General features: G+C 39.2%; 1 protein-coding gene across 7 annotated transcripts in view; it reads right to left on the minus strand.

Moving 5' to 3' along the window:
• Positions 1-12,171, minus strand: part of UTRN (utrophin) — a 457,412-nt gene that overhangs the window by 251,230 nt on the left and 194,011 nt on the right. For all 7 annotated transcript variants that reach the window (XM_072140867.1, XM_072140861.1, XM_072140863.1 and 4 more), the window contains one exon: positions 9,133-9,287. In XM_072140867.1, the coding sequence (XP_071996968.1) occupies positions 9,133-9,287 (155 nt within the window). The remainder of the gene's footprint in view (positions 1-9,132; positions 9,288-12,171) is intronic.

Here is a 12,171-nt window from a genome sequence, read left to right on the forward strand (position 1 = left end):
TCTCTATCCACCTTACCTCACACATAAGCGGTCTTCTACTCATTGCCTATAGTAACCAATCAAAGCTCAGAGCTCATATTAATGACCTGTGGCAGAATAGCGGTGAGCGACTGTGCAAAATTTGGTATAAACGCGGCGGTGCAGGTTCCTTTAGCAGTCATACATACATACACACACACACGCTCAGTTTTATATATTAGGTAAACCAACACAGTGATCGTTCTATTCAAGACTCTTAAAATAAATTTAGAAGATCAGATTTGTGCTTTGTCGTCTGTACTGAATTACCTTCAGTGCTTTACAGACAAAGGCCATGTATTCTGTCCCCAAAGTCCTTCAATTAACCTGTAGCATTTCTTCTCTGTAGCTGGGGAAACTTAATGTACATTAATGTAAAGGTTTTCAGTCTTGTAGGAGCCTACTGAGACAATACATTTCTGAAGACTGATTGTATAAGCTTGAACATATCCCCTGTCCTATACATCAATCATGTCACCAGAACATTTTCCAAGTCTTTCAGACTAGCTGTGCTAGCAAACAATGTTAAATAAGTATTCTGTCCGCCATAAGACGTATACCTAGGTTTTATAAAAGTGGCAAATGCTTTTTAGAAAGCTAAAATAGTAGACTGCTAGACATGAACCGTCCCCTAACTACATGAAATCCAAGTCATTTCCAAGGAGAACAAGATCCATGGGGCAAAAGCTAATTTTTCAATGCATGATGCAACCAATGTACATTCCCTTTCAGTAGCCCCTACAGGCAAAATACAGTATTGCAGCCAATCAGATAAGACATTAGATAAGTCATTTTATTACAGAATATAAATTTAAATAAGCCAATTGAAAAAACACTGATCAAAAATAAAGAACACTTTCATCTGTTTCACATTGGCTTTGATGTTCATCTTCAGTTGCGTTTTGTCTCCATTCTGTTACTTCTCCGTTATGCATTTGTTTTGTCTCTCTGTCCGCAAAAAAAACCTAAACGTTTAACATTGCTTTAAAAACATCACACCTGGTATTTCAGCCTTAACAGTGAAAACTGATAAGTAAATGTGCCCCATTATGTTAGTGTTTGCGCCAGTTTCCTGGCTGACTTTGCACTGAAAAGAATGTGCAAACTGCTTGCACATGTATCCATGTTTCAACGCCAGTTTTGTGTCGCAGCTGCACTGTGCCACAAAATTCTGCTCCTAAAGGGGCAATCCAGTGACAATTCAGACCATGTACCACATTTATTATAGTGATTTGACACGGAGAGAACATACAAACTCTTTGCAGATGTTTACTCTGGGACTTGAACTTAGGTCCCCCGCACTGCAAGGCTTTAATGCTAACCACTAAGCCACCGTGCTGGCCTCTGTAAGTGTATATGCATATGTGTATAAATGTATATATGAGTGCATAAATGCTTGAGCAAATGTGTATAAATGTATGTGTAGAACTAAATGTGCGTGTGAATAAGTAAATTAATGTGTGTATGTACAGTATGAGCGTATTTTGAATGTTTGTATAAACACGTGTGTGTACAGATTTTTTTTAAGGGAAAGGGGGGGCCACATTCAGAAGTCTGCTATGGGGCCCAACCTCCCCTAGTTACGCCCCTAGTTCCTTCCTTCAGCAGTTTTCATGCAGGACAATGCTGCCCCCTCATCCACATCACACAGCAAAATCGGATAACATTAATTTGGTATCCCAGTGAACGGACCCAAGAAATAACTTAGGTGTTTGGAGCGCATAGTAAAAGCCATAAAAACTGTGTCTACAAGAAATTGACACAAATTTTTTCTACAATTTCATTGCAATTGTATTTTTTTCCAGCCTCACAGTAATCAGCATGGAACATGAAATGCAGTCACTAGAAAGTACAATTTCTTAGACAGAAAAAGCTCTCCTACAGGTGACGAATGAAAAATGGAAACACAAAAAGCAAAAAATGACATGATCCTTGGTTAAAGGACACTAAAAGTTTACCATCCCCTGTGACAAATTAAAGACTTTTATTTGTGCCCTTCTTAAATTAAGTGAATTCTATTAGGACACTACAGTATATACCCAGTACACACTACACCATATACCCAGCACACAGGCATTCTGCCGCTTCAAGATGAGCTCTTGATGGTTATCAAACAAATCATGGAATGGGAAGCAAGCAAAGCAAATGTTAATCCTGTCATTTCCATGACAATGAGAATTGAAATCACCTTTCCTGTTTCCCCCTGTCTGCAAGACAAGAATCTCCATTGTTGATACACAAAAGAAAACCAAGAAGCGCAGAAACATATATAGTCTGTGTGCAGGGCTGCTAGGAGAAAGGCGAGAGATGAGCAGGTCTACAGAGCGGGTGGAATCATTTATGTAAGCTGGACCATACAGGTTTATGTCACCTCCACCATCATCATCCCGGAAAGTTATATTCTCTTACCTAGGTAGACTAGTAAAACCATCAAAGCAACCTACCAATGTCATACAGATGCATGCAAACGTTCACCATCCATATGAGCTATACTATAACAATCCTGCTAGCTATGCAATACAATGACCATCCATGTGAGCTATACTGTACTATAACCATCCATGTGAGCTATTCTATACCATAACCCTCCATGTGAGCTATACTGTACCATAACCCTCCATGTGAGCTATACTGTACCATAACCATCAATGTGAGCTATTCCATACCATAACCATCCATGAAAGATATACCATAATCACCCATGCAAGCTAAACGATAACCATCCATGTGAGCTATTATATACCATAACCATCCATGTCAGCTATTACATACTATAACCATCAATGTGAGCTATTCCATACCATAACCATCCATGTGAGCTCTACTGTACCATAACCATCCATGTGAGCTCTACTGTACCATAACCCTCTATGTGAGCTATTCTATATAATAATCATCCAGGTGAGCTACACCATAATCACCCATGCAAGCTAAACCATAACCATCCACATGAACTCTAGCATAACAATCCATGTGAAAATGCCACAGGATAGCACCAGTGGTACTTTGTCAAGGGCCTGGTCACAGCTCTAAGGATAGGGGGCAACATTATATTATGTAAAGTCCATCAATTCAAGATGACCTTGGTAAGGAAATTTAATATAAACCATATAAACTTTTATAGTCATATAGTTAAAAGGGGTTGTCCATTTTAAGCAAATTCCAGCAAATAATTGAAATTTAGTGTAATGAAAGGTTATCCATTTTCCAATATACTTTCTGTATCAGTTTTCACTGCTTATTGCCATTCAACAGCCTCTGCATAACGTATACCTTTAATAACACACAACTCTTCTCTCTGTGATCCTAACGAGCCGTACACCTGGGTGGCATCACATGACCGTGGACTGTTGATAATCCACAGGAAGTAAAACAACTAAGCTTCCTGTTGAATGACAGCAAAGAAACAGGGAGCGGATATCCTGAAAACTGTGAGGAATTGATATATGAAGCATATTGGAAAATTGTATAACGTTTCATTACACAAACAATATCAATTATTTGCTGGAATTTGTTTAAAGTGGACAACCCCTTTAAGTATGTTATATGGATGGGGAACCGTAAAGCGTGCTGGGGTGTTAGGAAGTGTTAGAAATTGCCTCTATGAGGCCGCAAAATTCCTGCAGCCCTGCAAGTGAGCTTTACCCTAACTATCTATTTGAGCTAAACCAAACTATCTGGGAGGGAATGACTATATCCATCTATGTGAGCTTCCCAATAACCATGTCAATGAGACATAGCCTTAGCTGTACTTCTGTAAATAAAACACTTATAATACATACAATTATGTATTAATACTTACAATAATACAATTATTCATGTGTTAATAATAATAATAATTGTTGTATTAATAATAACTAATAATAATAATAGCACGAAAATTGCACCAAAAATCAACAAATAAACAGCTGAGGTTGTTAAATGCATCAGTGGTGGGTGTGTATCATTGCAGTAACATCAGTTTTCAAAATGTCTCAACATTAATGAATCTGCCATATTTCCACCTTTTTTTTTCAAAAAGTCACAAGTTTAGGCTCAAATCTCTTCCAGTCCCCTCTGGGCACAAGAAAAACAAACTGGTAGTGCTAAATTAGAGACTTTTTTGTTACAAGTTGCATATCAACTTTAGACATGAACATTTCAGGTTCCACACTTATCAAGCTGTCAAAGCCACTACAATAAATGTCATGCACAAAAGACATCTCCATATGTCTCATACGTCACTCTATATACTGGAGTGAGAAATTATCCCCTTTGTCTTCCTATAGAATACAGGTGGTCCCCTACTCAAGAACGCCCGACTTACAAACGACCCCTAGTTAAAAAGGGACCTCTGGATATTGGTAATTTGCTTTACTAGAGTCTTAGGCTACAATAAGCAGATATAACAGTTATCAAAGGTGTCTGCAATTAGGCTTCAGTGTTAATCCTCGTTCTTATGACAATCCAACATTTTTAAAATTGTCACAGAGACCAAAAAAAGATCATGGCTGAGATTACAATTATAAAATATACAGTTCCGACTTACATACAAATTCAACTTAAGAACAAATTCAACTTAAGAACAAACCTACAGAACTTATCCTGTATGTAACTCGGGGACCACCTGTACAGGCAGCAGGTTATTGTTGGTTCAGGCAATAACATCTGAGAGAACTGCTGATAACACAGGTCTATAATATCATTTTTAAAGGGCTCATGTATTTCCCTTAAATTACTAGGTAAATTTCGTTATGATTGTTTGGTTTCATGTATTGCAGTCTGTTTCTAATAAACAACCAGTAATTACATGTCAATCAGCCCTTCTAGGAAAGAAGATCTCTGCTACATAGAGGATTAATCTATAGAAACATCATTCTGTATTTATACTGAACACTGCACTGCGCTCTCGAGAAATAAAAGAAAAAGTAGATAGAAGCAATTGTGTGTTATTCTGTAAATGACTTATGTTCTAGATCAGCACAATATTAATGTCAGTCAAAGATCTGCTAGAGAACTGCGTTATTATATTACTTGCAGCAATGAAAAAACATATGGGATAATACACAGAATGGAACAGCAGAAGTTCTCAACTACACCATGGCATATACGTGAGGAGATATATACTTGGCTATATTGTATCTTTATTTCTAATGGACAACAGAAAGGAAAAATTTAAATGTTCAGAAAAAACTCCTTTCCAAATCAACAGAACAATTGTTTTATAATACTATTATTTATTCTTGCTATCGATCTGATGAATCTTTATGCAGACACTTGAAACTTCTGAATTGATGTCTTTTTAGAGATTATTTGTATTGTAGCAGCACATTTAATCTATTAAAGGGATCCTGTCAACACATTTTTCACAAACACATCCAGTGACAGGTTCCCATAGAGCGCTATTAACTAACTGACACCCTTCTTTTAGCTAAAAATTGTTTCCCTCAGATCCATGCAGAATCATCTTTATCGTTTTACCTGGTATCCAGGGATGTCTATAGTCAGCAGCTCCTCCTGGATATAGAGGGTCAGGAGAAATAACTGCTGGACAAATATTGGAATTAGAGAGACAAAGCAGCCTCATATTGAAGAGAAAATGAGCCCAGGTCAGGGATCACTATGAATGCCTTATTTGAGGCTGAGATTTAGGATCCCCAAATCTGGCTGCCCCTTCAGCCCTCTATATTCAAGCCCAGAAACTTTTAATGATCACTAAATTTTCAAAAACTTGAACCAAAATATTGCAAGTTAAAACAAGAACATAACATAATATATGTTATCAGTCTTGGGGTCTTACCCTCCCTCCATCCTCCCAATCTGTGTTTCACTGTGAAATCTCTACTGAATTAGAAGCTCATTGATGTGTCAGATATATATATAGATGTGTCAGATATATATAGGAGCTCCAACCAGAGGGGTCCTTTCTCAGGCCACAAACAATGGATCCACGATCCAATATTTGTGGCCCTTTTATCATCATCATGTGAGGACTTTTCAGATACCTATGACCTAAAAAAAAAAAAAAGACTTCCAAACCACAAACATGAGCATGGGATGGGACCTGCTCTGAGTTTTGCAGCTTGAGCAGTTGGCTCATACATGGGAACCACAGTCACCTATAGTAACTCTGATTTGTATAGTGCTGAGGTATACAAAGGGGCTATTAGATTTATTATTTATTTTCTGTGTGCTATGTACTGAATATACCGATAGTGCTAGTACAAAAACAAAGTTTGTATGCATAAGGAATATGAGGAATGTAAATTACAGATACGGGTTTCAGAGAGGGAAGAAAGATGCTAGCAAAAACAAAAAAGGATTACAAGTTACATCCTTGGTGCAGTGAACACCTAAACCAGTCTTCTGCTGCGTCACATTTATCACTGTGTCTGCTGCTGGATAATGTTAAGACTGTGGAGTTGTACTCTACACCATCTATTAGTATGTCTAGTTTACTTAGCCAAATTAATGCATTTGTGGCACACATACTGTAAGGCCATGTCCCCTTTTTTGTACACGTGGGAAAAGTTGTCTAAAAACCACTAATAGGTTATTACAGACAATATTAAAGTGTATATTACTCATTACTGGTGCAGACAGTTTGATAAATCTCTCCCAATATTAATCCTTATGTATAGGCACATTTATGCACAATGTACAACTCACGACATTGCACATGTCAAATTATCCCAATCTACACCCTTTTCAAGAGAGAACTTTGCATACTCAATCAACATTTATTTCCATTTTTCTTTGATGAACCATTATTTTACAACCCACTTGCTATAAACACATTCAAATTCAGCAAAAGATAATAATTCCTACAAAATGAAATTATATTTATGAGGACACAACATAAGGCCGCATTCACACAACCGTTAGGAAGTCTATACGTCCTCATAGACAGTTATGGCGACCTGGCAGCGGTACGAGTGCTACACACGTGGCACTGCACCACGCCATAACATGCCCTATCTTTCTCCGTGTGTACGGTCATGCAGCGTTCACCCCTCCTCCTCTCCAGGGCGTTGCGTTTGCTGTAGACGTGAATGTAAATGTAGCCTAACTTTAATCCTATATATGAGTTAGCCAACAGTTCACAACAGTATTAAACCAATATTAGGTCTTAATTTAAATTCATGCTGCTAGTCCAGAATATTAGTTTATACATGTGACTTTGTATTGTCAAATATTCAAAGTAAAATCACAGTGCTTAATGAAGCTGCACCCAACTTATATCAGATGAAGCGGAATGTCCAGCCTGATGTGAGTGAAGTGTAATAGCTCAATAATTACATGTTCTTCAGCTTACTATTATACTGACAAAGAATTGCCTGAACTGATACACTGCACGAAGTACATAATCCACTCCTTTTGTCCTGCCCTTTTATCCACGCCCACACAATATAGTTCTGCTTAAGTGCCCCCCCCCCCATCTCCCTCTCACATTGTGGCCCCCACATATTCAGACCCTCTTCATATTGTGCCCTGCCACCAGCTCTCCTTCATGCTGTGCCCCTCCAGCAGTAGCAGCTCAAATTCATACTGTGCCCCCCAGCAGTATCAGCTCCCCTTCATACTGTGCCCCCCAGCAGTAACATTTCTGCCCCCCCCTCCCCCCCCCCCCCACACACACATCTTGCTGTGTTTCCAGACCCAGGCTAACTCGGGAGGAAGGGTGGGGTAGCAGCCATGTTTCACCTCCTGGTCCCAATCCCTGCGCTGTGTCAAGTCCGGAGGTGGGACACAGAGCACTGTGGGAGGAGCTATGTACCACAAATTTCCTCTGTGTTCAGCCTCCCACTCCTGATGAGCAATTCTTGTCGGGACCAGGCGGTGGGACCCAGAGATGTGTGGGAACATAAAAACCGTCAGGGACAGCTGTGAGTTACTGCTGGCTTTATAGATCAGACCTGAAATGATCTTTTTTGCTGGATTTCAATAGGCTATTGACATACATACCCTTACTATCTTGGTTACAGAGTTGCTTAGCTATTAAGTAGATTAATGAGCATTCTTCCTTGTATGTGAATCACCAGAGTAAGCTCAAGGCAGATGCTGAGCAAGCAGGGTATGCTGAGAGATGCCTTCTCGGAAGTCAAGAGAAATCTGAATGTGAATCTGTAGTATAACACAAGCTGTAACTCATGATCGTTATCACATAATTTAGATAATGAATAAAAAATATTACTCAACTTCATTTTGAAATACAGCACAGGTCTTATGCTATTTCTTACAGGGAATCTGTCACCACAATTTACCTACCTGAACTATCTACAGGCAGTCCCTGTGTTACGTACAAGATAGCTTCCTTGGGCTTGTACTTAAGTGGAATTTGTATGTAAGTCGGAACTGGTATATTTTATAATTGTAGCTAAGACAATTTTTTTTGTCCCAGTGACAATTGGATTTTCTACAATTTTTGCTGTAATGGGAGCAAGGATTATCAGTAAAGCTTCATTACAGTCACCTTACAGCTGATCATTGCAGTCTGGGACTATAGTAACATCCAGAAAGCTTCACCAGAGGTCACAGTGGGCAGCGGGGTCCGTCTTTAACTAGGGTCATCTGTAAGTCGGGTGTCCTTAAGTAGGGGACGGCTTGTACTATGTTATATGAGGGTGTTGTTACCTTTGGGAAGCTAGAAACATGAGGTGCTCTACTAACAACACCCCCCAATACACATCAACTTCATTTGCATATGTCTAAAGTTATCTTTTGGCATGGAAGGAGCAGCTGGAAAATAAAAACAAAGGTGTTATGTGTGGGCATAACCATTAGTTCAGATAGGTAAACCATTGTGAAGGATTCTCTGACATCTGCCTACGAGGACATGGGGGGGTTTTGATGACATTTACTAAAGTAGGTGGGGCTTAGTAATGCTACAGCTGACAGGGCAGGGGAATAGGCTGTTGCTCCAGCCAGTTGTTTTACAGGACTGTAAAGAGGATGTAAAGAGGATGAAAGGACATGGCAGCAATATTTCTATTTTTTTTTCTATATGGGACAAAGTGAGTATGAGACAAATCTTGGTACAATTTTATATATTTTTTTGTTTTTAGTGTATTTAGTGTTCCCTTAATACTGTTAATCTGGGTTTCCATACCATTAAACATGTTTGCTTGCACTCACCGTTTGTTCATGTTCACCCAATTCATGTACAAGAGGTCGCTGGCCTCCTTAACTTTTCTTGTGTCATCAGAGTTGTAATCACGGAGTAGTTTGTTTGAGAGGTCATTGAAGGTATCCATGACAATCTCACCTTTGTGCAGGTCTTGTACAATTACCTGAGAAGAAATGTTTAACAAAAAAAAAAAAAAATTAGGTCTTTCACATCAAAGCTGGAAGAAAAGGATCTGCAATGGCTGTGCAATTACTAGTGCCAGGTGCCTAAACAATTAGGGAGTCAGTAGGGGGTCAATACCAAACTGAATAGTTTGTCAGCATATAGGATTGACGTGGAGAGTAAAATGTTTGCCCAAATCTATACCAATATTTTTTTACTGAAATGGGTCCTTGATTAACAAAACATGTACCCTATGCAAGTACAGGCCTAAATAATATCAGATTCTACAAAATATATGCGGGATAGCCGAGTGTCTGAGAGAAATGAGATATAGTATTTAATCAGGCACACTAAAAAAAATTGATATTTTTCCAGAAATGCAATTTATAAATCGTTCAGAGGAAACAAAAGAGGAAGAAAGTTTTTGTACGTGCCCATGAATTATCGTTATGATGATATTAAATGAATATATTAAATTATATTAAATCATTACTATCTGCTAACATCTACAGTAGTTAGTATCACACTCAGAAAACAAACTTTGCTTGTCTTATTGAAGAATGTTGCTTCACAAGTGTGTAGCACTGCTGCCCTCTATTGTTTAACATCAGCCACTGCGTGACTATATCCTGAAAAATTTATGGCAGCAAATATTTTTGGATGGATCACTGTTCTACTGAACTGACAACTAATATATATTAAAGAACCTAAAATACAGAAATCATTTTTAACATAGGAAGTGTATAAATTCTGTATTTGTAACATATTTCTAGCTGACTATAAAAAAAAGAAAAAATGTGGCATAAATTTACTATCCCCGTGAATGTACCAACCCAAAGAATAAAGAAAATTTTTTAGAGCGATTGATTTTTGACAATTGGAAGTGAAAAACTAAAAAAAAAATAAAAGTGCCAGGTCGTTAAGGGAAGACTGTATTTACACAGAACATTAAAATGAGATATCAAAGGGTTAGGTAAATACAAAGTTAAAATGCTACCTATAGAGCAGTTATCTATATGCAAATCTATAGATTTATATACAGTATCTAAAAGAGATTCCCATCATAACACATCACAAGTATAAACATAGAGAAGATTTTAGACTCTTGAGGTCTTATTGGCGTAAGTGTGTGTCATACATTTCCTAGAGAAGTTTGCTGTATGCACCAAGATCCAAGTATGGTCTTATCACATAAGAATAGATAATGTATACATTATGGAGCTGAACAAATTAACAATTCAGTTATGTAAAATAATAAAAGGGGTTGTCCATTTTCACATAATAATTGATATTATGAGTAATGAAAAGTTATGTAATTTTACAGCTTGCTGTTATTCTATAGGAAGCCTTATTGTTTACTTCTGGTGGATAAACATCAATCCATGGTCATGTGATTTCACACAGGTACACGTCACATTATAACACACAGCTCCGATTACTCTCTCTAACAAGCTGTGCACCTGTGTGACATCAAATGGCTATGGCTATAACTAGCTGTGCACCTGTGTGACATCACATGACCATGGATCGGGGTTTCTCCACCAGAAGTAAACAATGGCCGGTGTTTATCCATAGAAAATAAACAATGAAGCTTCATATTGAATTACAGCAAGCAGAGATCTAGAAAACTATGAAGAATTGATACAAAAAGTATATTGAAAAACTGTATACCGTATATACTTGAGTATAAGCCAACCCGAGTATAAGCCGAGACCCCTAATTTTACCAACAAAAACTGGGAAAAACTACTGACTCGAGTATAAGCCGAGGGTGGTAAATGCATTGGTCAAGCCCCCCAATAGTATACAGCCTGCCAGCCCCCAGTAGTATACAGCCTGCCAGCCCCCAGTAGTATACAGCCTGCCAGCCCCCAGTAGTATACAGCTTGCCAGCCCCCATGTAGTATTTAACAGCCCCTAGTAGTATACAGCAAGCCCCTAGTACTATACATCAGCCACCAGTAGTATACAGCAGCCCCTAGTAGTATACAGCAAGCCCCTAGTAGTATACAGCAAGCCCCTAGTAGTATACAGCAAGCCCCTAGTAGTATACAGCAAGCCCCTAGTAGTATACAGCAAGCCCCTAGTAGTATACAACAGCCCTAGTAGTATACAGCAGCCCCTAGTAGTATACAGCAGCCCCTAGTAGTATACAGCCTGCCCCCAGTAGTATACAGCAGCCCCTAATAGTATACAGCAGCCCCTAATAGTATACAGAAGCCCCTAATAGTATACAGCAGCCCCTTGTAGTATACAGCAGCCCCTTGTAGTATACAGCAGCCCCTTGTAGTATACAGCAGCCCCTTGTAGTATACAGCAGCCCCTTGTAGTATACAGCAAGCCCCTAGTAGTATACAGCAGCCCCTAGTAGTATACAGCAGCCCCTAGTAGTATACAGCAGCCCCTAGTAGTATACAGCAGCCTTCCCCCACGGATATTAAAAAAATAAACTTAAATACTCACCCTCCGATGTCAGCGCGGCTCCCCGATGTCGGCGAGGCTTACGGATGTCCCCGATGTCAGCGCGCCCCGTCTTCTTTCTTCTCCGCGGCTCCTCTTCTTTCTTCCGGCATGCACGCAGCCATGTTTTCTTCTAGCATGCGCATACTATGACGCGGCCGCTGCTGACGTCATAGTATGCGCGCCCGCGTCCATGCCGAAGAAAGAAGAGAGAAGAGGAGCCGCGGAGAGTAAAGAAGACAGGACGCGCTGACATCAGGGACATCGGTAAGCCGCGCCGACATCGGGGAGTCGCGCTGACGTCGGAGGGTGAGTATTTAAGTTTCTTTTTTTAACTGGGTAATTTTTTTAAATAATAGACTCGTGTATAAGCCGAGGGTACGTTTTTCAGCACATTTTTTGTGCTGAAAAACTCGGCTTATACAC

This window comes from Engystomops pustulosus, chromosome 3 (assembly GCF_040894005.1).
Source record: "Engystomops pustulosus chromosome 3, aEngPut4.maternal, whole genome shotgun sequence".
In the NCBI taxonomy this organism is placed as follows: Eukaryota; Metazoa; Chordata; class Amphibia; order Anura; family Leptodactylidae; genus Engystomops; species Engystomops pustulosus.